The sequence below is a fragment of the Gorilla gorilla genome, chromosome 16, assembly GCF_029281585.2.
Source record: "Gorilla gorilla gorilla isolate KB3781 chromosome 16, NHGRI_mGorGor1-v2.1_pri, whole genome shotgun sequence".
NCBI lineage: Eukaryota > Metazoa > Chordata > Mammalia > Primates > Hominidae > Gorilla > Gorilla gorilla.
This window is the reverse complement of record NC_073240.2, coordinates 45,177,896-45,205,066: the sequence shown is the minus strand read 5'-3', so window position 1 is coordinate 45,205,066 and position 27,171 is coordinate 45,177,896. Positions and strand designations below refer to the sequence as shown.

At 42.6% G+C, this 27,171-nt stretch overlaps 1 protein-coding gene across 2 annotated transcripts in view; it reads right to left on the bottom strand.

Annotated features, from left to right (window-relative positions):
• The window catches only part of GOLM2 (golgi membrane protein 2), a 130,774-nt gene that overhangs the window by 23,701 nt on the left and 79,902 nt on the right, over positions 1–27,171 (bottom strand). For both annotated transcript variants that reach the window (XM_019011201.4, XM_031002311.3), the window contains exons 7-8: positions 15,610–15,708; positions 14,420–14,590 (exon numbers count right to left, since the gene is read on the bottom strand). In XM_019011201.4, coding sequence (XP_018866746.2) covers positions 14,420–14,590; positions 15,610–15,708 — 270 coding nt within the window. The remainder of the gene's footprint in view (positions 1–14,419; positions 14,591–15,609; positions 15,709–27,171) is intronic.

Genomic DNA, 27,171 nt, shown 5'->3' with positions numbered 1-27,171 from the left:
TGCCGCCCTGTCCAGGAGGGAGGTGGGGGTTCGGCCCCCCGCCTGGCCGGCCACCCGGTCCGAGAGGTGAGGGGCGCCTCTGCCCGGCCGCCCCTACTGGGAAGTGAGGAGCCCCTCTGCCCGGCCAGCCGCCCCGTCCGGAAGGGAGGTGGGGGGGTCAGCCCCCCGCCCGGCCAGCCACCCCGTCCGGAAGGGAGGTGGGGGGGTCAACCCCCCGCCTGGCCAGCCGCCCCGTCCGGGAGGTGAGGGGCACCTCTGCCCGGCCGCCCCTACTGGGAAGTGAGGAGCCCCCCCCGCCCGGCCAGCCGCCCCGTCCGGGAGGGAGGTGGGGGGGTCAGCCCCCCGCCAAGCAAGCCGCCCCGTCCGGGAGGTGAGGGGCGCCTCTGCCCGGCCGCCCCTACTGGGAAGTGAGGAGCCCCTCAGCCCGGCCAGCCGCCCCGTCCGGGAGGGAGGTGGGGGGGTCAGCCCACCGCCCAGCCTGCCACCCTGTCCGGGAGGGAGGTGGGGGGGTCAGCCCCCCGCCGGGCCAGCCAACCCGTCCAGGAGGGAGGTGGGGGGGGGGGTCAGTCCCCCGCCCGGCCAGCCGCCCCGTCCGGGAGGGAGGTGGGGGGGCCAGCCCCCCGCCTGGCGAGCCGCCCCGTCCGGAAGGGAGGTGGGGGGGTTAGCCCACCGCCCAGCCTGCCGCCCTGTCCAGGAGGGAGGTGGGGGTTCGGCCCCCCGCCTGGCCGGCCACCCGGTCCGAGAGGTGAGGGGCGCCTCTGCCCGGCCAGCCGCTCTGTCCGGGAGGGAGGTGGGGGGGTCAGCCCCCCGCCCGGCCAGCCACCCCGTCCGGAAGGGAGGTGGGGGGGTCAACCCCCCGCCTGGCCAGCCGCCCCGTCCGGGAGGTGAGGGGCACCTCTGCCCGGCCGCCCCTACTGGGAAGTGAGGAGCCCCCCCCCGCCCGGCCAGCCGCCCCGTCCGGGAGGGAGGTGGGGGGGTCAGCCCCCCGCCAAGCAAGCCGCCCCGTCCGGGAGGTGAGGGGCGCCTCTGCCCGGCCGCCCCTACTGGGAAGTGAGGAGCCCCTCAGCCCGGCCAGCCGCCCCGTCCGGGAGGGAGGTGGGGGGGTCAGCCCACCGCCCAGCCTGCCACCCTGTCCGGGAGGGAGGTGGGGGGTCAGCCCCCCACCTGGCCAGCCGCCCCGTCCGGGAGGGAGGTGGGGGGGTCAGCCCACTGCCCAGCCTGCCGCCCTGTCCGGGAGGGAGGTGAGGGTTCAGCCCCCCGCCTGGCCAGCCGCCCCATCCGGGAGGTGAGGGGCGCCTCTGCCCGGCCGCCCCTACTGGGAAGTGAGGAGCCCCTCTGCCCGGCCAGCCGCCCCGACCAGGAGGGAGGTGGGGGGGGTCAGCCCCCTGCCCGGCCAGCCACCCCGTCCGGGAGGTGAGGGGCACCTCTGCCCGGCCGCCCCTACTGGGAGGTGGGGAGCCCCTCTGCCCGGCCACCACCCCGGCTTGGGGGTGTACCCAACAGCTCATTGAGGACGGGTCATGATGACAATGGCGGTTTTGTGGAATGGAAAGGGGGGAAAGGTGGGGAAAAGATTGAGAAATCGGATGGTTGCCGTGTCTGTGTAGAAAGAGGTAGACATGGGAGACTTTTCATTTTGTTCTGTACTAAGAAAAAATTCTTCTGCCTTGGGATCCTGTTGATCTGTGACCCTACCCCCAACCCTGTGCTCTCTGAAACATGTGCTGTATCCACTCAGGGTTGAATGGATTAAGGGCGGTGCAAGATGTGCTTTGTTAAACAGTTGCTTGAAGGCAGCATGCTCGTTAAGAGCCATCACCACTCCCTAATCTCAAGTACCCAGGGACACAAACACTGCGGAAGGCCGCAGGGTCCTCTGCCTAGGGAAACCAGAGAACTTTGTTCACTTGCTTATCTGCTGACCTTCCCTCCACTATTGTCCTGTAACCCTACCAAATCCCCCTCTGCGAGAAACACCCAAGAATGATCAATTAAAAAAAAAAAAAAAAAAAAAAAAAAAAAAAGTTTCACTATGTTTACTGCTGCTATATACAGAAATATAATTTGTATATAAATCTTGCATGTAATGACTTTGCTAAATACATTTGTTTATAAATTGTTTTGAGTTTTCTACATATAAAATCATATTGTCTACAAATAATATCAGCTTATCAGTTATATCTCTTCCTTTCCAATCTCTATACTCTTTATTTCCTTTTCTGTGCTTAATTTCATTGATTAGAATCTACAGTGAAAAGCGGAATAGAAGTGATGATGGTGGGTATCCTTTTCTAGATCTCAAGGGAAGGTTTTTGAGAATTAATCATTAAATTTGATATTTGTCATAGGATGCTTAAAATACTCTATCAAGTTAAGGAAATTACTTTCTAACCCTACTTTCCTTAAAATTGGTTGTTTTATCATAAATGCATGAATTTCCTCAAATGCTCACTTTACATCTTTTGAGATGATTTTCCTCATAGATTTTGTTAATGTGGTAAATTACATAGATCGCTTTTCAAATATTAAACAATCTTGAATTTTCAGATTAAATCCAACATGGTCATCATGTATATAATTTTTATCTATCTCTGGATTTGACTTGCTAATGTTTTGTTCAGAATTTTTTTTTTTTTTTTTTTTGAGACCGAGTCTCACTTTGTCACCAGGCTGGAGTGCAGTGGCACAATCTTGGCTCACTGCAACCTCCGCCTCCCGGGTTCAAGCGATTCTCCAGCCTCAGCCTCCTAAGCAGCTGGTACTATATGCGTGCACCACCGCACCCAGCTAATTTTTGTATTTTTAGTAGAGACAGGGTTTCACCATGTTGACCAGGCTGGTCTCAAACTCCTGACCTCAGGTGATCCACCTGCCTTGGCCTCCCAAAGTGCTGGGATTTACAGGCGTGAGCTATCGCGCCTGGCCTTGTTTAGGATTTTTATATCTATATTAATAAGAGAAACTGCTATAATTTTTCTTTCTCATAATATTCTTAGTTTTGCTGTCCAACTTATGCTGGTCTCATAAAATGGGTTGGGGAGTGTCTTTCTCTGTTTCAATTCTCTGAAAGTTTATGTTACATTGGTTGTATTCTTTCATGTTTGAAAGAATTCACCAGCTGGGTGTGGTGGCTCACACCTGTAATCCCAGCACTTTGGGAGGCCAAGCCAGGAGCATCACCTGAGGTTGGGAGTTCAAGACCAGCCTGACCAACATGGAGAAACCCTGTCTCTACTAAAAATACAAAATTAGCAGGGCATGGTGGCACGTGCCTGTAATCCCAGCTACTCAGGAGGCTGAGGCAGGAGAATAGCTTGAACCTGGGAGGCAGAGGTTGCGGTGAGCTGAGATTGCGCCATTGCACTCCAGCCTGGGCAACAAGAGCAAAACTCCATCTCAAAAATAAATAAATAAATAAAAAATAAAGAATTCATCAATGAAACCATTTAGGTACCAAAATATTAACTTACAGATTCAATATGTTAATAGACATGGAACTATTCAGATTTTCCCTATCTTTTTCTGTCAGTTTTGTATAGAAGTGTTTTTCTAGGACATTGGCCATTTCATCTAACTTTGCAAATGTTTTGGCATTAAATTAATAATACCTCTTATCGTGTGTCCTTTAATATTATTTGTAGGATCTATATTGATGTTCTTTTTTTTTCATTTTTGTTACTGAGAATTTGTGTCATCTCTTTCTGTCTTAATGTGTGCTGACGATCTTTCCAATTTCCTTTTTTTTTTTTTTTTTTTTTTGAGATGGAGTCTCACTTTGTCACCCAGGCTGGAGTACAGTGGCGCAATCTTGGCTCACTGCAACCTCCACCTCCCGGGTTCACGCCATTCTCCTGCCTCAGCCTCCCGAGTAGCTGGGACTACAGGCACCCGCCACCACGACCCGCTAATTTTTTGTATTTTTTTTAGTAGAGACGGGGCTTCACCGTGTTAGCCAGGATGGTCTCGATCTCCCGACCTCGTGATCTGCCCGCCTCAGCCTCCCAAAGTGCTGGGATTACAGGTGTGAGCCACCACACCTGGCTGGTCTTTCCAATTTCACTTGCCTTTTCAAAGAACCAGTTTTTGGTTTGCTTGATTTCATACAGTGACCCTGAATTAGTAATCAAGCTAAACTCTCATTAACTTTTACCAGTCTCTTTTGAGGGAAGGGGGGAACTTTTGATACCTATTCAACTTATTTAATGATTATTGGTTTATTCAAGTTTTCAAATCTTCATGAGCCAATTTAGGTAACTAATAATTGCCACAGTTTGAATGTGTCCTCTCCAAAATTCATGTTGCAGCTTAATCCCTACTGTGGTGGTATTAAGAGATGGGGCCTTTGGGAGGTGATTAGGCCATTAGGGCTCCACTCTTATAAATGGGATGAGGGACCTTAGAAAAGGGGGCTGAGCATGGTGGCTCACGCCTGTAATCCCAGCACTTTGGGAGGCTGAGGCGGGCGGATCACCTGAGGTTAGGAGTACGAGACCAGCCCGACCAACATGAAGAAACCCCGTCTCTACTAAAAATATAACATTAGCCGGGCGTGGTGGTGCATGCCTGTAAGCCCAGCTACTTGGGAGGCTGAGGCAGGAGAATCACTTGAACCTGGGAGGTGGAGGTTGCGGTGGGTGAGCCGAGATCGTGCCATTGCACTCCAGCCTGGGCAACAAGAGTGAAACTCCATCTCAAAAAAAAAAAAAAATTCTATATGTAAAGGAAGATCAGGTATTCTGTGATACACTAGCTTGCCTCTCCAATGTTCCTTGGGAGAATGATTAATAACCACTGTTAAATAAATGAAACCCTGCTGCTATACAGAAAAGCCAATATGAGAAGCAATTTGATCAACAATCACTCCCTACTGTTTGGAGTAACCACCCTCATGACTTTCCATATGGGAGCTGACATTTGAAGTAAATTCTTATCTCTATTCAAAGCATCTAAATACAAATGGTATGTCCCCCCTAGCTGGCAAACATGTAGGCCTCGCCCGGATTTTCAGTTTCAACTATTTTGGAAGATGTCTGTTTCTTTGAAGTATCCCTAAACTATATTTTGTGTCACCACATAGCCTACATTCTAAAGTTTAAATTAAACTAACCCAAATACATCTTCCAAATATGGTGAAACATACCCCAAAATGTTCTAGCCACTTTTGCATGATGTGGTAATACAAAATTAAATTTACAAAACTATGCAGCTCTTTATAAATATATCAATATAAGTATGATATATTAAGCTATAAAACAAAAATACTAAAGTTAAAGCTGCCAAAAAATTTGTAGTGAGGTCAGGAATGGTGGCTCATGCCTGTAATCCCAGCACTTTGGGACGTTGAGGTGGGAAGACTGCTTGAGCTCAGGAGTTTGAGACCAGCCTGAGCAACATGGTGAAACTGTCTCTGCAAAAATACAAAAATTAGCCAGGCATGGTGGCACACACCTGTAGTCCCAGCTATTCAGGAGGCTGAGGTGGGAGGATCCCTTGAGCCTAAGGAGGTCAAGGTTGTAGTGAGCTATGAACGTGCTAACGCAGTACAACCTGGGTGAGAGAGTGAGACCCTGTCTCAAAAAACAAAACAAAACAAAAATTGTGGCGATAACTATATAAAGTCTAAGGACTTCCCCTCCTTTTCTAATAGTGTTTTCAATAAAATTTTCAACTTTTTTCTAACAGCATATTATTTTGTACCTACAGAGTATCAAGTGCTTTTATTTTTTATTTACTTATTTATTTGAGACAGGGTCTCACTCTGTTGTCTAAGCTGGAGTGCAGTGGCGTGATCATGGCTCACTGCAACCTCTGTTTCCCAGATTGAAGCAATCCTCCCACTCAGCCTCCTGAGTAGCTAAGACTGCAGGCGTGTACCACCACACCTGGGTAATTTTGTATTTTCAGTAGAGACAGGGTTTTGCCATGTTGGCCAGGCTGCTCTTGAACTCCTGGCCTCAAGTGATCCACCTGCCTCAGCCTCCAAAAGTGCTGGGATTACAGGCGTGTGCCACTGTGCCCGGCCACATTGAAATTTTTGAGAATAATGATTTAGATATACATATTTGACAAGTGTTAAATGAAAGAAAAAAATTGTAAGTCAAAAAAGAAGAAAATTATAAAGCAAAACTGTACTTAAAAATGAATTTTCAAGCTGTACGTGGTGGCTCACGCCTGTAATCCCAGCATTTTGGGAGGCCGAGGCAGGCAGATCACGAGGTCAGGAGATCAAGACTATCCTGGCTAACATAGTGAAACCCCGTCTCTACTAAAAAAATACAAAAAATTAGCCGGGCGTGGTGGCAGGCGTCTGTAGTCCCAGCTACTTGGGAGGCTGAGGCAGGAGAATGGCGTGAACCCGGGAGGCAGAGCTTGCAGTGAGCCGAGATCACGCCACTGCACTCCAGCACGGGCGACAGAGCGAGACTCCGTCTAAAAAAAAAAAAAATGAATTTTCATTGGGCTCAGTGATGCATGCCTATAAATCCCAGCTACTCAGGAGGCTAAGGCAGGAGGATGATTTGAGCCCAGGAGTTTGAATCCAGCCCGGCAGCACAGCAAGACCCTGTCTCTCTCCCTCTCTCTTTTTTTCTTTTGAGACAAGGTCTTGCTCTGTTGCCCAGGCTGGAGTGCAGTGGCACGATCATGGCTTACTGCAGCCTCTAACTCCTGGGCTTAAAGAATCCTGCTAACTCAGCCTCCCAAGGAGGTGGGGCTACAGGAGCACGCCTCCATGCCCAGCTAATTTTTGTATGTTTTGTAGAGACAGGGTTTCACCATGTTGCCCAGGCTGGTCTTGAACTCCTGGGCTCAAGTGATCCATCTGCCTCGGCCTCCCAGTGTTAGGATTACAGGCATGGGCCACTGTGCCAGGCCACCTGTCTCTTAAATAACTAAAATAAAATAAATTTTTCTTATAACTAAATAGTTTTTACTCTATGGAAAGCAAAGCTGAATAAACACAAGAATACTAACGATTGTTTTTTGTTTTTTGTTTTTTTTTTGAGACAGGGTCTTGCTCTGTTGCCCAGGCTGGAGTACAGTGGTGCAATCTTGGCTTACTGCAACCTCCACCTCCCAGGTTCAAGATTATTGTGCCTCAGCCTCCCAAGTAGCTGGAATTACAGGCATGCACCAACAAGCCCAGCTAATTTTTGTATTTTTAGTAGAGATGGGGTTTTACCATATTGGCCAGGTGGGAGAATCACTTGAACCCAGGAGGCAGAGGTTCTAGTCAGCTGAGATTGCGCCACTGCACTCCAGCCTGGCCAACAGAGCAAGACTCCGTCTCAAAAACAAAAAAACAGTATATTTATGTCCAGATAGAATAAAAGAAATGATTTTTATAAAAGAAATGATCTTCTATAAGAGAAATGAAAATCATCATAAGAGTCTAGGTCGGTATGCTGAATATATACAAATAAAGACCTTTTGTGTCAAGTTGTATAAAGTTGCATGATACAAGATCAACACACACAAAAATCAGTCATATTTCTTTTTTTTTTTTCCTTGAGAGAGTGTCTCACTCTGTCACCCAGGCTGGAGTACAGTATCGCGATCTTGGCTCACTGCAACCTCCACCTCCTGGTGCAAGCGATTTTCATGTCTCAGCTTCCCAAATAGCTGGGATTACAGGCAGGCATTTGCCACTGCACCCGGCTAATTTTTGTATTTTAGTAGAGATGGGGTTTCACCATGTTGGCCAGGCTGGTCTCGAACTCCTGACCTCAGATGATCCGCCCACCTCGGTCTCCGAAAATGCTGGGATTACAGGCATGAGCCATCAGGCCAGACCAAAAATCAGTCATATTTATATGCACTAGCAAGAAGTCTAAAAGGAAAATTAAGAAAACAGTTCGATTTACAATGACATCAAAACAATAAAATGCTTAGGAATAAATTTAACCAAGGCAGCACAAGACTTGTGCACTAAAAGCTACAAAACATTGCTGAAAGGAATTAAAGATGACCTAAATAAATGGAAAGACATCCCATATTTATGAACTGAAAGACCTGATACTGTTAAGATGGCAGTGCTCTCCAAAGTGATCTACAGATTCAGTGCAATTCCTTTTTTTTTTTTTTTTTCCAGACAAGGTCTTGCTCTGCTGCCCAGGCTGGAATGCAATGGCACAATCTCAGAATCTCAGCTCCCTGCAGCCTCTGCCTCCTGGGCTCAAGTGATCCTCCCACCTCAGCTTCCCAAGTAACGGGGACTACAGGTGCATGCCACCACACGTGGCTAGTTTTTGTATTTTTTGTAGAGACAGGGTTTTGCCATGTTGCCCAGGCTGGTATCAAACTCCTGGGCTCCAGTGATCTGCCTGCCTCGGCCTCCCAAAGTGCTGGGATTACAGGCATGAGCCACCACACTCGGCCAATTTTTTAATTTTATTTTTTCAGAGACAGGGCTCACTTTGTCACCCAAGCTGGAGTGCAGTGGAACAATCATAGCTCACCATAACCTTGAACTCCTGGGCTCAAGCAATCCTCCCACCTCAGCATCCACAGTAGGAGAGGCTACAGGCTTGTGCCACCATGCCTGGCTAATTTTTAAATTTTTTGTAGAGATAGGGTCTTGCTATGTTGCCCAGGCTGGTCTTGAACTCCTGGCCTCATGTGATCCTCCTGCCTTGGCCCCACAAAATGCTGGAATTATAGGTGTGAGCTACTGTGCCTAGCCACAATTCCTTTTAAAATATCGCTGCCTTTTTAGTAGAAATGGAAAAGCAGATCCTACAATAAAATTACAAGGGATCATGAAGAGCTAAAATAATCTTAAAGACGAACAAAGTTGAAGGACTCATAATTCACAATTTCAAAACTTACTACAAAGTTATAGCAATGAAAACAGTATGATACTGGCATAAGGAGAGACATATAGATAAATGTAACAGAACTTATAATTCAGAAATAAACCCATATATCTGTGGTCAATAGATTTTTGACAAAGATACCAAGATTGTTCAATGGGAAATGAAGAGTCTTTTCAATAAATGTTGCTGGGACAACTGGTATCCACACACAAAAGGATTAAGTTAGACCTTACCTCAAACCATATACAAAAACTAACTTTAAATGGATGAAAGACCTAAATATAACAGCTAAACCTATGAAAGTCTTAGAAGAAAACACAGGGGGAAATCTTCATGACCATGATTTTGGCACTGGTTTCTTAGATATGATACTCAAAGTATGAACAAAAACAAAAAATAGATAAATTGGACCTCATCAAAATTAAAAACTTTCATGCATGAAAGGACACTATCAAGAATGAAAAGACAACCCATAGACTGTGCAAAAATATTTGCAAATCATACACCTGATTAGGGTCTAGTAACCAGAATACCTTTTCAAAAACCTCTTAAAACTCAACAACCAAGACAAATAACCCAACATAAAAATGGGCAAAGGGCCAGGCCCAGTGGCTCATACCTATAATCCCAGTGCTTTTGGGAGGCCAAGATGGGAGGATTGTTTGAGGCCAGGAGTTGGAGACCAGCCAGGGCAAGACAGCAAGACCCTATCTCCACAAAAGCTAAAAAATAAATACATACACTAGCCAGGCATGGTAGGGTATGCCTGTAGCCATAGCTACTACTGAGGCTGAGGCAGGAGGATTACTTGAGCCTAGGAGTTTGAGGCTGCAGTGAGCTATGACTGTGCCACTGCACTCTGGCCTGGGTGACAAAGCTAGATTCTGTCTCTAAAAGTAAATTTTAAAAAAGGACAAAGGTCTTGAAAGAACAATTCTCCAAAGATGATATACAAATGGCCAGAAAGTACACAGAAAAGGTGCTCAAGGTCATTAGTGAAATGCAAATAAAAACCACAAGGAAACATCACTTCATATGTACTACATGGTAGAAGGAATGAATGAAAGTGGCGGGGGGAAGGAAGGAAGGGAGGGAGGGAGGGAGGGAGGGGATGTGGAGAAATTGGAACTCTTATACGTTGCTGGTGGGAATGTAAAATGGTACAGCTATTGTGGAAAATGGTTTGGCAGTTCCTCAAAAAGCTAAACATAGAACTATCATATGACTCAGCAGTTTCACATCTAGGTACATACCCAAAGAATTAAAAACAGATGTTCAAAAAAACTTGTACATAAATGTTCATAGAAGCACTATTCGATAGCCAAAATGTAGAAATAACCCATATATACATCAACAGATGAATAAACAAAATGTATCCATACAACTGAATATTATCCAGCCATAAAAAGAAATAAAATACTGATAGATGCTACATGCTACAGCATGGTCGAACTTTGGAAAAATTATGCTAAATAAAAGAAGCTAGACACAAAAGGTCACATACTGTATGATTTTTTTTTTTTTTTTAAGATGCAGTCTCGCTCTGTTGCCAGGCTGGAGTGCAGTGGCGTGACCTCAGCTCACTGCAACCTCCAACTCCCTGGTTCAAGTGATTCTCCTGCCTCACCCTCCCAAGTAGCTTGGATTACAGGCATGCGCCACCATGCCCAGCTAATTTTTTTTTTTTTTTTTTTTTGAGATGGAGTCTCGCTCTGTCGCCCAGGCTGGAGTGCCGTGGCGCGATCTTGGCTCACTGCAAGCTCCGCCTCCTGGGTTCACACCATTCTCCTGCCTCAGCCTCCCGAGTAGCTGGGACTACAGGTGCCTGCCACCACGCCCGGCTAATTTTTTTGTATTTTTAGTAGAGACAGGGTTTCAGTATGCTAGCCAGGATGGTCTCAAACTCCTGACCTCGTGATCTGCCCGCCTCAGCCTCCCGAAGTACTGGGATTACAGGCTTGAGCCACCGCGCCCGGCCTAATTTTTGTACTTTTAGTAGAGATGGGATTTCACCATGTTGGCCAGGATGGTCTCTATCTCCTGACCTTGTGATCCACCCGCCTCAGCCTTCCAAAGTACTGAGATTATAGGCATGAGCCACCGCGCCTGGCCGTATGATTCCTTTTATATGAAATATCCAGAATTGGTGACTCCATAGACAGAGAGAAAAAAGCAAATTAGCGGTTGCCAGGTGCTGAGGGTAGGAGAGTACAGAGTTTTGTTTCAGGGTGCTGAAAATATTCTGGAACTAGAGTGATGATAGTTTGTACAACTTTGTGAATGCACTAAATGCCACTGAATTGTACATTTTGGTGAATTTTACGTGTAAATTACCAAAACAAAAAATTATTTTTAATTAAAAAAACTTTTGCATGATAAAGCATAAGAAAGTCTTATATCAGGAACGACAATATAAGAGGAAAACTGTGATAAATCTGAATTATCTATAAAGATTTGATACGGGGCTGGGCAATGGTGGCTCACGCTTGTAATCCCAGCATTTTGGGAGGCTGAGATGGGAGGATCACATGAGCACAGGAGTTCAATACGAGTCTGGACAACAGAACGAGACCTCATCTTTGTTTAAAAATTTTAAAAATTAGCCAGGTGTGATGGCACATGCCTGTGGTCTCAGCTACTGAGGAGGGTGAGAAGGGAGGATCATTTGAACCCAGGAAGTCAAGGCTGCAGTGAGCCACAACTGCACCACTGCACTCCAAGCCTGGGTGATAGAGTGAGACGTTGTCTCAAAAAAAAAAAAAAAAAAAAAAAAAAAGAAAAAGAAAAGAGTTGATACAAATAAATAGAACCAATCTACAAAGTTCTCAGGCTAAGTGGTCAAAACTGATGCACAGATTATATACCAAGAAATAATTACAATAAAATTACTCACATAAATATAGGCCACCAGAATAAATGATTATTAAAACATTTTTAAGGAAACATTATATTCTAAATACCTTATAAAAACGATAAAAATCAATGTGGCCAGGCCACAGAGAAACCCCTAAACTTAAATAACTCCAGTGACACTTTAAAACTGTTCTAGAGAACAATCTGACACTATTTAACAAGTGCTATAAAGCTAGTCAAGTGCTTTGACCCAGTAATTTCATTCTGAGGACTATACTTTTAAAGGAACACGCAAAGTAGGAAGAACAGGAAATAACTGGGGAAAAAAAAGATAGTAACAATCATGACAGCTACAATGAGAAAATACGAAATGATCTAAACAATGAGAGGAGACCTAAGTAAACTGTTATTATTGCTTAAGCACAATAGAATATATGTATATGTATACATATATTCTGTATATGTATATGTATACATATATTCTGTATATGTATATGTATACATATATTCTGTATATGTATATGTATACATATATTCTGTATATGTATATGTATACATATATTCTGTATATGTATATGTATACATATATTCTGTATAATATATACAGAATATGTGTATATATTAATAAAAATTTAAATTAAGTAAAAAGGAATGTAAGAAATAATGTCAAAGTAAATCACAAAATTGTGCATGCATTGATTTCAACTCTCTATATACATTAATGATAAATGGAAAATAATTTGGAGTGAGGGTTTAAAACTCAATAGGCTCTTTTTTTTTTTTTTTTTTTTTGACAGAGTCTCGCTCTGTTGCCCAGGCTGGAGTGCAGTGGCACAATCTTGGCTCACTGCAAACTTCGCCTCCTGGGTTCAAGTGATTCTCCTGCCTCAGCCTCTCAAGTAGCTGGGACTACAGTTGTGTACCACCATGCCTAGGCTCTTTTCAAAATTATTGTAGAGAGTAATAATTTCCGAGCAATTATTTCCAACCACCTTCTTTACCCAAATATCAGTTAAAAAAATATATACAGGTAAGGCAACAATTTAAAAAATGTATAGAATAAATATAAGTTTAGAAGAAAATCTTGGCCGGGTGCAGTAGTTCATGACTGTAATCCCAGCACTTTGGGAGGCTGAGGCGGGCGGATCACCTGAAGTCAGAAGATCGAGACTAGCCTGGCCAACACGGTGAAACCCTATCTCTACTGAAAATACAAAAATTAGCCAGGCATGGTGATATGGACCTGTAATCCCAGCTGCTCGGGAAGATGAGGCAGAAGAATCGCTTCAACCTGGGAGGCGGAGGTTGCAGTGAGCTGAGACTGCGCCACTGCACTCCTGCCTGCCACTGCACTCCTGCCTGCCACTGCACTCCTGGCCTGGGTGACAGAGTGAGACTCCATCTCAAAAAAAATTTAAAAAAAAAAGAAGAAAATCTTAAGTGATCAAATTAAGATATTTTATTTGTTATGCTCTTACTGTACACCTCTTCTTGTTGAGATGTAAGTTTTCAGGCCAATCCCCCAACCCAATTTTGAGGAAATATTTTTTCATTATATTTAAAATGTTAGCTAAATCTTTGTAATAAAAATGTTTTTCACACAATACTTTGGTCAAGATACACAGATATGCTTTAAAATATCAAGGAATTTCCTATTTGAAGAAAACAGAAAAAAAGAAAAAAGAAAGGAAAGCCAATTAAATTAATGCAAACTATACATTCATATATATGAATAAATTTGAATAACTGTTACAAGACCAACAAAAATACCTTGAATAGGCTGGGCACGATGAATCACGCCTGTAATCCCAGCACTTTGTGAGGCTAAGGCGGGAGGATCACTTCAGCCCAGGAGTTCAAGACCAGCCTGGGCAACAAAGCGAGACCCCGTCTCTAAAAATAAATAAATAAAAATAAAGAAATAAAACAAAATACCTTGAATAAATTCACAAATATAACATTGTTCAATTATTAGCTTACATGCAACCTTTGTACAAATAACTGCCTAACCAGTGCTCTGCACAGTTGCTGCCATAGACAGAAGCCATCATAAAAACCAAAGACATGATCTTACTCCTGGTGACTGATAAAAATTAAAAATAAATAAATAAACCAAAGACAAACTGAAGCTTTTAGAGATTCTGTCTATTCAGAATTGAAGGTAAGAAGATGCCATGAAAAGCAGAACCAGTGAAAAGCACAGTTTAAGGAAGCTGATCTAAGGGACACTCTCCTCCCTCAAATTCTACTACTAGAATTTTTTCTTATACTTCTAACATCTAAATGAGGAAAATGTAATTGCAGGGAATGGAGGACGAAGCAGTATTGAGCAATCTACTAAGGCAATCCCCCAGAGTGTATGTTTCTCCCGGAATGTTCCATTTTTCAAAACTATTTATTTTCTCTCCTCCCTAATCAAAGTTTTCATTTGTAAGTCTACCAAAATATATTTTTCTCATTTCTCCAAAAAAGTTTATATTCATAAGAACTAATTGTATTTTTAAAAAAAGTCAACCCACCTGAAATTTATTATTTAACAATGGAGAACATGAGAACCTTTTTAAAGTTTTCTTTAAAATCGTATCTATCCATTTAAAACCTGTATTTCCTTTAAATTTTGACACTTTCATACCTTCTCTTTAAATATATATAACTTCACTATACATTTATTAGAGAGCAGAATAATGAAGACCTTAATTCATATTACATTTAAAGAAATATTTTTAGCATAATATTCATCAATTGATTCTTACTTTGCTTCAATTTATGGAAATCACTGACTCTGTCCTTGGTAGCCTGCTTTAGTATATCTGTTTGAATTCTGGGTTCACTGTCCAAGTTTGAGCCTGGAATTAAACGCTGAAGAGGACTGGAAGGATTCTGTTTTGAAGTACCGGGGTTTCCATTGTGGTTTACGTGTGAATCTGTGGCATAAAAACGTCAAATTAAAAGAATATAATTTAATTTAATCTTTTAAAGATGAATTTCACAAGATCTGCTTTAGAAAGCTAAGACACACTATTGTTTAACATTGGGTAGCCACAAAGCTTTTTTTTTTTTTTTAAAGGTTTATTCTCATTTCTTTAATCAAATATTATAACCAATGTGATTTTAGCTGTGGGAAGTTTACTGATCATTCCCAGGTGTGTATCTCCACTAATGGCCATAAACTTATTCACCAAAAAGATATACAGTAGAAATACATAGATTAATATAGCAATGATACTCATATCTTTTCCTCCCTCCAAATTCCATATCACTATCAGAAATCTCCAAAATCCAGTAAGGCTTTTGAAATTTCTACTCTCTAAGTCATCTTCATCTATACAGTGACTCACAAGTGTTGACTCTTGATTCTTTCATAGCATTATCTACTGGATACCACCTCTCTTTCCCCACCTCCCTTTTTATCCTGATCAATGACTTTAATTTTGGATCCCAAAACATCCTATTCCACTCTGACCTTTTTCCTTTCCATCATCTCCCTTAAGCAGGTCTCTTCAATCATATCTACTCTCATTTCAGGGAAATATTGTATAAAATGGAATGAGTGTTTAGAAAATAAACAAATACATTCATAAGTATGAAGAGTTTAATATAGGTGGGCACTGTAATTTATAGAAGGCCTCTATGAGATAAATTTGAACACATTTTGAAGAAGCTAAACCTGTATAGCAGGCAGAGAGGAAAGGGAATGTAGCTCAGAGTGGCATAATAAATAATTCTTCTGTTCTTAAGAAAAAGACTGACAATCCACCAGATAAAGTGGAGTTTCAGATTATTATTTCTCTCTGCTTTTACTAGTCTAAAAAAATATATAACATTACCTCAAAGAATAAATGCTATTTCACTATACTGCTAAGTGATATATTTTATATACTATATAACTGTACATGACTAGTAAGTTGGTTTCAAATGGAATTATAATCATAAGCCTTCATACCTGGAGGCATATTTGGGGAGAGAGGTTGTCCAGTTGGAAGATGGGAGATTGCTTGATGACTTTCACGTTGAGAAACTGAAATAGGAGGCTTCCTTAAAGCTAGAAGAAAAAAAATAAATCCATATTATTTCCATTGATACTATGATTTCTAAAAAAAAAAAAAAAAAAAAAAAAACCACCGTGAATCAATTTACATTGCACTAATTCTATGATGTTTATTCTAATTTTGTAATCCTTATAGTTGGTATGCTAATTTATTTACAGTTACTAATTGATACACGGTACCATTCAACACAGAATTTTTTTTTGGGGGGTGGGGGACAGAGTCTTGCTCTGTCTCCCAGGCTGGAGTGCAATGGCATGATCTCAGCTCACTGCAACCTCTGCCTCCCGCGTTCCAGCGATTCTCCCTGCCTCAGCCTCCGGAATAGCTAGGATTATAGGCGCTCGCCACCACGCCCGGGTAAGTTTTTTATTTTCAGTAGAGATGGGGTTTCGCCATGTTGGCCAGGCTGGTCTCGAACTCCGGATCTCAGGTGATCTGCTTCCCTCAGCCTCCCAAAGTGCTGGGATTACAGGTGTGAGCCGCCGCGCCCGGCCCCATCACAGATTTTTTTGACCAATAAATCTGCCCAGAATATAAGCTCCATGACAGTACAAACTGTCTTCGTCACCACTATATCCCCAACATCTAGAACATGCCTAGCATGTAAGAGAAGTTCAACAAAGATTTGATGAATTAATAAAATGGACTGGGCGCAGTGGCTCACGCCTGTAATCCCAGCACTTTGGGAAGTTGAGGTGGGCAGATCACAAGATCAGGAGTTCAAGATCAGCTTGGCCAACAAGGTGAAACCCCATCTCTACTAAAAATACAAAAAATTAGCCGGGCATGGTGGTGCGTGTCTATAATCCCAGCTACTTAGGAGGTTGAGATAGAAGAATCGCTTGAATCTGGGAGGCGGAAGTTGCAGTGAGCTGAGACCGCGCCATTGCACTGCAACCTGGGTGACAGAGACTTCATCTCAAATAAATAAATAAATAAAATGAATCTCTTCAGATACAGTGATCTTCAACAGTGAGACCTTTTTATATGCATAGCACAAATAAAAATTGACACAAGTTAGGTAAGGTATTAAGAATATGTTATTCTTAGTTGCTCAGATTTTCTTTTATTTATTTGCTCAGATTTTCTTTTCTTTTCTTTTCTTTACTTATTTTGAGACAGAGTCTTGCTCTGTCGCCCAGCTTGGCCAACAAGGTGAAACCCCATCTCTACTAAAAATACAAAAAATTAGCCGGGCGTGGTGGTGCGTGTCTGTAATCCCAACTACTTAGGAGGCTGAGACAGAAGAATCGCTTGAACCTGGGAGGTGGAGGTTGCAGTGAGCTGAGATCAGGCCACTACACTGCGGCCTGGGCGATAAGAGTGAAAACTCTATCTCAAAAAAAAAAAAAAAAAAAAAAAAAAAAGTCCTGGTGCGGTGGCTCACGCCTATAATTCCAGCACTTTGGGCAGCCGAGGCGGGCGGATCACGAGGTCAGGAAATCGAAACCATCCTGGCTAACATCGTGAAACCCCGTCTCTATTAAAAATACAAAAAAAAAAATTAGCCGGGCGTGGTGGCGGGCGCCTGTAGTCCCAGCTACTCGGGAGGCTGAGGCAGGAGAATGGCGTGAACCCGGGACGCAGAGCTTGCAATGAGCCGAGATCGCACCACTGTACTCCAGCCTGGGTGACAGAGCAAGACTCCGTCTCAAAATAAATAAATAAATAAATAAATAAATAATTTTAAAATATATATATATACTTCTCAATAACGTGTTCCTATAGAAAACTTGGAAAAATAGAAAAGCACAAAGAAATTTAACTGTAGTACTACAACTTAAAGATAACCACTGTTATCATCTGAAGAGTATCTCTCTGGTGGGGTTTTTTTTTATTTCTGTACATTATACTGTATACCTTAAAATTAGGGTTATATCATATATACTATCTTATAATCTTTTTTATTTGTATTTTACACATATTTTCCACATCATTCCATTTTTCTCTACAGTATTACCAAATGATAGTGCTGAATCAAAACTCTCAATTTTATAGTTTTGGCTAGAGAGATCTGGGTAAAAAATTGCCACAAGGGGCCAGGAAAGGTGGCTCACGCCTGTAATTCCAGCACTTTGAAAGACCGAGGCATGTGAGTCACTTGTGGCCAGAAGTTTGAGACCAGCCTGGCCAAAATAGCAAAACCCCATCTCTACTAAAAATACAAAAAATTCAGCCCGGCGTGGTGGCACACGCCTGTAACCCCAGCTACTTGGGGGCCTGAGGCACCAGAATTGCTAGAACCTGGGAGGTGGAGGTTGCAATGAGCCAAGGCCGCGGCACTGCACTCCAGCCTGGGTTGCAGAGTCACAAGGATTACTTTTATTTTTTATTTTCTGAGACAGGGTTTTGTTCTGTTGCCCAAGCTGGAAGGCAATGGCAAAATCATCGCTCACTGCAACTTCAACTTCCTGGGCTCAAGTGATCCTCCCAGCTCAGCCTCCCAAGTAGCTGGGACCACAGGCTTGCACTACTACACTTGGCTAATATTTTATTTTTTGTAGAGACAACGTCTTACTATGTGGTCCGGGCTGGTCTCAAACTCCTGGCCTCAAGCAATTGTCCCACCTTGGCCTCCCAAACTGCTGGGATTATAGACGTGAGCCATCATGCCCAGCTCCCAAAAACTTTAGAGCCCCATAAACTGTAACAACTTAACTAGTTGGTGGAGAGACTTTTACTGACATAAGAAAAAGCAATGTGTATCCTGTAAACACTTTGATTTCTATGCTTTTATTTTGCCTTTTGTTTACTTTCCTTTTTTTGTTTTCTTGAAAAATGCCTTTTAGAAAACCCCAGCCTTGGTTTTGTTGAACTAAGGGGAAAGGTATTTATTTATACCTAGGATAGAATAGTTAGAGGACTTCCCAGAGGCCAGAAATAATAGTTATAAGCCCCATAAATATAAACACCTACTATATACCTAAAAAATTAAAAATTAAAAAAAGAGGTAATTATTATAGTTAGTCGTACTGAAACAAACGATGATCTAGAAAAATGTTAGCTGACTTGGAGACAATTAAGAGTGCTAACCTTACCCTCCAATTTTGTATAGGAGATACTTGTGTATACACATACAAGTATCTACTTTTTTCCTCCACAAAAATGAGATTATGTTATACTTGTTTTCTTGTAACCTGTTTTCTTTTTAGTTTAAAAAATCACAGATACAGATTGAGCACAGTGTCTCATGTCTGTAATCCCAATATTTCAGAAGGCCAAGGCAGGAAGATCATTTGAGCCCAGGGGTACCTAGCAAGACTCTGTCTCTACTAAAAGTAAATACAATTAGCTGGGTGGGGTGGCACACATCTGTAATCCTGCTACTCAGGAGGCTGAGATGGGAGGATCACTTGAGCCCAGGAGGCTAGGGCTGCAGTGAGCCACCACTGCACTCCAGCCTGGGTGACAGAGGGAAACACTGTCTTAAAAACAAGAAACAACATAGGTATCTTTGTTTTTTGTTGTTTTGTTTTTTTTTTTTTTTTGAGACGGAGTTTTGCTCTTGTTGCCCAGGCTGGAGTGCAATGGCGTGATCTCGGCTCACCACAACCTCCGCCTCCCCGGTTCAAGCAATTCTCCTGCCTCAGCCGTCCCAAGTAGCTGGGATTATAGGCATGCGCCAAGCCCAGCTAATTTTGTATTTTTAGTAGAGATGGGGTTTCTCCATGTGGGTCAGACTGGTCTCGAACTCCTGACCTCAGGTGATCCGCCCACCTCGGCCTCCCAAAGTGCTGGGATTACAGGCGTGAGCCACCACATCCGGCCCAACATATATATCTTTGTATGCCAATAAATATAGCTCAGCATCATCCTTTTTAGTGGCTACATATTACACTTTTACGGATATAAGAAATTTAATGAACCCTCCCTATAAGATTTCCATGGTTTTTAATTTATCATTATAAGCCATTTATGATAAGCATTCTTTTTTTTAATTTTTTTGAGAAGTCTTGCTGTGTTACTCAGGCTGGAGTGCACCAGTGTGATCACAGCTGACTGGAGCCCCGACCTCCGGGGCTCAAGCAGTCCTCCCACCTCAACCTCCTGACTACCTGGGACTACAGGCATGCAACACTACACCTGGCTAATTAAAAAATTTTTTTTTTGTAGAGAGGAGGTCTCACTATGTTGTCCAGACTGGTCTTGGAACTCCCAGGCTCCAGCCATCTTCCTGTCCTGGCCTCCCAAAGTGCTGGGATTATAGGCATGAGCCACTGTGCCCAGCCTATAAATCTTCAGATAAGAAAGTACTAAGTCAAACAAATTAAGAATACTTCTCAAACAAATTAAGAAAAAACCTGTAACAAATGTGAGCTTAAAAACAATGAAAGTTTGGGGAAAATTAGATGCAGAGTAGACTGCGAACAATATCATGACAATGATTGATGATATCAAAGCAACTCTCGGTCAGGTGGGGTGGCTCACGCGTGTAATCTCAGCACTTTGGGAGGCTGAGGTGGGCGGATCACGAGGTCAGGAGTTTGAAACCAGCCTGGCCAACATGGCGAAACCCCGTCTCTACTAACAATACAAAAATTAGCCGGGTGTAATGGCGTGTGCCTGTAATACCAGCTATTCAGGAGGCTGAGGCAGGAGAATCGCTTGAACCCAGGAGGCGGAGGAGGTTGCAGTGAGCCGAGATAGCACCACTGCACTCTAGCCTGGGCAATGGAGGGAGACTCTGTCTCAAAAATAAATAAATAAATATAAATAAATAAAGCAGCTCTCTTTATATTTTAACCTGGTCCTCTTCATTGAAGACCAGAGAGCCAGGGGAAAAATATACAAGTCAACAGGGAATATCATGCTGCTATCAGAAAATACCATTAATAGCTAGGCTGCTGATATGGTTTGGCTCTGTGTCCCTACCCAAATCTCATGCTGAATTGTAATCCCCAGTGTCGGAGGTGGGGCCTGGTGAGAGGTGACTGGATCATGGAGGTGGTTTCTAATGGTTTAGCACCATCCCCATAGTGCTGTCTCGTGATAGAGTTCTCACGAGATCTAGTTGTTTAAAAGTGTATGGCACCTTCCCCTTTGCTTTCTTCCTCCTTCTCCGGCCATGTGAAGATGTGCTTGCTTCCCCTTCGCCTTATGCCATGATTGCAAGTGTCCTGAGGCCTCCTCAGAAGCAGATGCCTGTACAGCCCGCAGAACCATGAGCTGATTAAACCTCTTTCTTTATAAATTACCCAGTCTCTGGTAATTTTTTTTTTCTTTTAAACATTTAAAACAAAAACAAAGTTGGGGTCTCACTATATTGCCCAGGCTGGTCTTGAACTCTTGAGCTCAAGTGATCCTCCCATCTTGACCTTGGAAAGTGCTGGGATTACAGGCGTGAACCATCGTGCCTGGCCTCAGGTAATTCTTTATAGCAATGCAAGATCCGACCACTACAGCTGCTAAAACATATATCATTGATAAAGCCATTATTAAGGAAAAGTATCAAAGATAAAATAATAAAATGTATTTATCACAAAGAGAAAATACAGGCCACCAAAGCCATTAGAGCATATAGTTTTTATCCTATCACTGATTTTTGTATTATTTATAAAGCAGAGTTATCAGTGTAGAAATTTAATCATTTGACAATATTTTTTTTTTATTTTTTTATTTTTGAGACTGAGTCTTGCTCTGTTGCCCAGGCTAGAATGAAGTGACGTGATCTCAGCTCCCTGCAACCTCAGCCCCCTGGGTTCAAGCAATTCTCGTGCCTCAGCCTCTCAAGTAGCTGGGATTACAGGCGTGCACCACCATGCCCAGCTAATTTTTGCATTTTTAGTAGAAACAGGGTTTCACCATGTTGGCCAGGCTGGTCTCGAATTCCTGACCTCAAGTGATTCGCCCATCTTAGCCTCCCAAAGTGCTGGGATTATAGGTGTGAGCCATCCCACCCAGCCAACTGGACAATATTTAGTATCTACTATATGCCAAGATCTGTTTTTTTGTTTTGTTTTGTTTTTTCAAGATGGAGTCTTGCTGTGTCAGCCAGGTTGGAGTGCAGTGGCACGACCTCGGCTCACTGCAACCTCCACCTCCTGGGTTCAAGCAATTCTCTTGCCTTAACCTCCTGAGAAGCTGGAATTACAGGCGCCCGCCACCGCGCCCAGCTAATTTTTGTATTTTTAGTAGAGACAGGGTTTCACCATGTTGGCTAGGCTGGTCTCAAACTCCTGATCTCTTGATCCGCCTGCCTCGGCCTTCCAAAGTGCTGGGATTACAGGCGTGAGCCACTGTGCCCTGCCAAAACTGTTTTTTTTTTTTTTTTTTGAGACGGAGTCTTACTCTGTCGCCCAGGCTGGAGTGCAGTGGCACGAACTCGGCTCACTGCAAGCTCTGCCTCCCGGGTTCACGCCATTCTCCTGCCTCAGCCTCCTGAGTAGCTGGGACTACAGGCGCCCGCCACTGCGCCCGGCTAATTTTTTTGTATTCTTAGTAGAGACGGGGTTTCACCGTGTTAGCCAGGATGGTCTCCATCTCCTGACCTCGTGATTCGCCCGCCTCGGCCTCCCAAAGTGCTGGGATTACAGGCGTGAGCCACCGTGCCCGGCCACCCAGAACTGTTTTAAACAGCTGGAGATTCAGCAGTGAACAAAACAGACCAAGTTATTGTCCTATGAAGCTTACATTCTTGTTGGGGAGATAAGAATAAATAAACAAAAGTTATAGAACATAATATAAATGTCACAGTGCTGTGTATAAATTAAAACAGGGAGATGTGATAGAGAGTGGTGGGAGGCTCTATTTTAGATAGTTTGGTCAGGGGAGGCATTTTTGAGGAGGAATCATTTGAGCAGAGATATGAATGAAACTTGGAGGAAGAACATTCAAACAAAGACGAGCAAGTACAAAGGCCTTGAGACAGGAGCATGCGCAGCATATTTGAGGAAAAGCTAAGGAGTGAGGAAAAAGTGTTAGAAATGAGGGAGACAGGAAAGAAGGGGCCATATTAGAGACACAATAGTAAAAACTTTAAGAATAGGTGGCTAGGTGGCAGAGGTAACTGGGGGCTGGGACTGTATCTGGTAGCTCCTAAGGAGGCAATAACCAGGCACTAGTCTCATGTCACCTTTACCTCTAAATTAGATAGATATCCCTTTTTCAAAGGTGAGGAAACAAAAAGCTCATGACAGTAGAGATAAGACATACCTCTCACTTGACTTAAAAATTCAGAGTAAACATTTCTAAAGAAACTGGTAAGATGCTTACAAAGATGACAGGTGTTTTAGGATTAATCGTCCGCTACTTCTCTTTTAGGCTTCAGCTGCAGCCTCTACTCTGAGAGGCAAAAAAAGAACTGATCCCGTCTTTTCCTCCCATTTTCTTACTCTAACAACAGGGCTATAATCTCAAAACTGTCTAGACTTCCAATTTCCTGACTAACAGGACTTCATGATCCAGTGCCTATGGCTATAGAGAAGGAGTATGGCACTGATAAGCAGTGGTCCTCAACTCTGGCTGCATTCTAATATTACAGACACTACCACAGATGTACTGAATATGGGAATGGGGCATGGGTTTCTATACTTACTGAAAGCTCCAAAGGTGGTTCTACTGCACAGCCAAGAGAATAAAAGAATAAAATACATGAGCTTTGGAGTTAGACCAGATTTTCTCTTTTAGAGAGTCAAATCATGGCTCTGTAATTTATTAACTGCAAGACTTTGGATTAGTTCCTAATTTTTCTAAGCCTCAACCCTCATCTATAAAATAAAGATGATGCCATTTACCCTGCAAGATCAATGTGGGGACTAAGTGAGAATATTTTCCTCTGGATTATGAGACAAGCCTAGCAAATAGTTGGTGATCAATACATACTGGAGTATTTAGAGTTGTCAAAGTAATGTATTTATCCTTAGAATGAAAGAGAATCTAAGATTTAGATTGAGAAAATCTGATTAGTTTTACAATTTACATGTAAAACTAATCAATTTATTGACCAGCTGTGATCAATTTTCTGAGCCTCCTGATTATATAGTTGACTTGCACTTCAGAGTCCTGATGAATATTTACTTATAGTAATGTTTTGGAAAGTTACTGAAACTCAGATCAGCAATTGACCATAAAAACTCCTAGAAAGAGATGAAGTAATATTAGTCATTCTGAAGCATAAACATTAAATACAAAACAACGATATAACATTCTTTCTTTGCTTTGTGTATATGAACAGATACAACACACTTGAAATTTGCTCAAATACTGGTTAGTGGGACTATCTCAGCCCTCCATGAAATATAGGTAAATGTCTACATGTACTACTTAAAATTATGTTCTCATATGGCTCCTGAGACATGGTCTGTGAGTAATGAGTTTCCTTTAAACTTAGAGATGGATTTATTTAATTTAAAAAGGACAACATGAACTTCCACTGCTAGCAATGACATACTAACCAGTATTGGGTTTCCTCTACCCTAAACAATTATAAAGGCAGGAAAAATACATGAGGCAGCTGTTTGTAAGCACTGTACAACCATCAGCACAAGACCATGGTCCTTAAAAGAAGGGATATATATGAATAGGCAGTCTTTGTGAGCAGAGGAGACAGAGATCATCAGAGTTTGGCCTGCTGAGGTGGCTAGAATTTGCAGGAAAGGATATTACAGAGGAGGAACCTGTGGGGGATGAAACGGAGAGCAGAAATCTGTATGGGGATTTCCTCTTAGGTCTTTGGCCAAGCCCCAGGTTGTGTATGCACAGGGTGAGACTTCATGGGGTCTAACAGACAGCTCCTCCTATAGGGCTGAGAGCTGAACAGAAATAACAGAGGTGGTTGGGTGTGGTAGCTCATCCCTGCAATCCCAGTGCTTTGGGAGGCCAAGGTGGGAGATCACTTGAGCTCAGGAATTTGAGACCAGCCTGTAAAACATAGTGAGACTTCGTGTCTACTAAAAATTAAAAAAATTAGGTGGGCATGCTGGCACACACTTGTAGTCCCAGATACTCAGAGGCAAAGGTGGGAGGAGAGCTTGAGCCCAAGAAGCAGATGCTTCAGTGAGCTACAATCACACCACTGCACACATAAACAAAAAAGGCTAAAATTCTCCCTGCCTTCCCTATTAAAAATAAAAAATAAAGGAAATAACAGAGGTCATGGAGCACCAACCATCTTCGGTATTCAGATGAGATGCTACAAGGCCATAGTTTAAGAGTAGGGACCACGCTCTTAGAGTTGGGGTTTGTTCTAGTGCCCAGGCTGAAGTGCTGTGGCATGATCATAGCTCACTGCAGTCTCAACCTCCTGAGCTCAAATGATCCTCCCACCTCACCCTTCTGAGTAGTTGGGACTATAGGAGCACATCACCACACTAGACTAATTACTTATGATTATTATCATTTTTAGGCCACACTCTAGAGTTAAAGGCCATGCTCTGAGACTAAAAACAAAATAAAAACTAACTTGCTCTAATGAAGCAAAAAACCAAAGCATAAACAAGCCTGACAGAATCAACAGGCTCTGTGATGGTTAGTATTGAGTGTCAACTTCACTGGACTGAAAGATACTTTAAGTATTGATCCTGGATGTGTCTGTGAGGGTGTTGCCAAAGGAGATTAACATTTGAGTCAGTGGGCTGGGGAAGGCAGACCCACCCTTAATCTGATGGGCACAATCTAATCAACTACCAGCGAATATAAAACAGGCAGAAAAACGAGAAAAGGTGAGACTGGCCTAGCTTAACAGCCTACATCTTTCTCTCGTGCTGGATGCTTCCTGCCCTCAAACATCAGACTCCAAATTCTTTAGTTTTGAGACTTGGACTGGCTCTCCTTGCTCCTCAAGCTCGCAGACAACCTAATGTGGGACCTTGTGATCGTATGAGTTAATACTTAATAAACTCCCCTTTATTCAGATCATATATTATTCAAATTTTAAAATTCTATCTTTTTTTATCCTTCTAGGACTCAAGTTACACACATTTTAAATTTTATTTATTTATTTAAGATGGAGTCTTGCTTTGTCATCCAGGCTTTATTAATACTTAATAAACCCCTTTATATATACATATGTGTGTGTGTGTGTGTGTATGTGTGTGTGTGTATGCATATATATATGTGTGTATATATATACATATACAGGCTGTATATATATATATACATACAGGCTGGTCTCAAACTCCTGATCTCTCGATCCGCCCGCCTCAGCCTTCCAAAGTGCTGGGATTACAGGCATGAGCCACTGTGCCCTGCCAAGAACTGTTTTAAACAGCTGGAGATTCAGCAGTGAACAAAACAGACCAAGTTATTGTCCTATGAAGCTTACATTCTTGTTGGGGAGATAAAAATAAATAAACAAAAGTTATAGAACATAATATAAATGTCAGAGCGCTGTGTATAAATTAAAACAGGGAGATGTGATAGAGAGTGGTGGGAGGCTCTATTTTAGATAGTTTGGTCAGGGGAGGCATTTTTGAGGAAGAATCATTTGGTGAAAAACATCAATCCACAAATCTAAGAATGTATATGTACATATATACATATATATACACACATACAAACACACACACACACATATATATATATACACACATATCTAAAATGCTATAGGGCTGAGAGCTGAACAGAAATAACAGAGGTGGCCAGGTGTGGTAGCCGGGTATATATATATATAATATATCCTATTATATGTATATATCTCCCATTAGTTCTGTACCTCTAGGGAACCCTGACTAACGCAGGCTCCTCCAGTAATTTGTCTGCCAGAACAAAATTCAACACCCTTTAAAAGAAGACACCCTTTAAAAGAAGGCAACAAAATCCAAACTCTTCAATGTAATACTCATAAAGTATACAATAAAATTACTAGACATACAAAAAAGCAGAGAGTGACCCACAATCAAGAAAAAAAGGAATCAACAGAAACAAACGGAGAGGTGATCCACTTGTGAAAATTAGCAGACAAGAACTTATAAACAACTGTTTATATATATATGTATATGTATATATATGTGTGTATATGTGTATATATATATGTGTGTGTGTGTATATATATGTTCAAGGATTTAAAGGAAAATCTGGGAACATCTGGTAAAGAATGGGGAGTAAAAAAGAACCAAATGGAAATTCTGGAATTGAAAGTACGACATCTAAAGTGAAATATATGCTGACTGGGCTTAACAGCAGACTAAACATTACAGAAAAAAAGGGGTCAATGAACTTGAAGGTAAATCAAAGACATTAAACAAACTGAAGGAGAAAAGGTATTACAAAAATCTAAACAAAACTTCAGTGACGTTTGGGATAATATCAAGCAGTCTGAAATGTATGTAACTCGGCCGAGCATGGTGGCTCACTTGAGGTTAGGAGTTCAAGACCAGCCTGACCAACATGGTGAAACCCCGTCTCTACTAAAAATACAAAAAAAAAAAAAAAAATAGCTAGGCGTGGTGGTGCATGCCTGTAATCCCAGCTACTTGGGAGTTTTAGGTGGGAGGATCGACTGAACCCAGGAGGTGAAG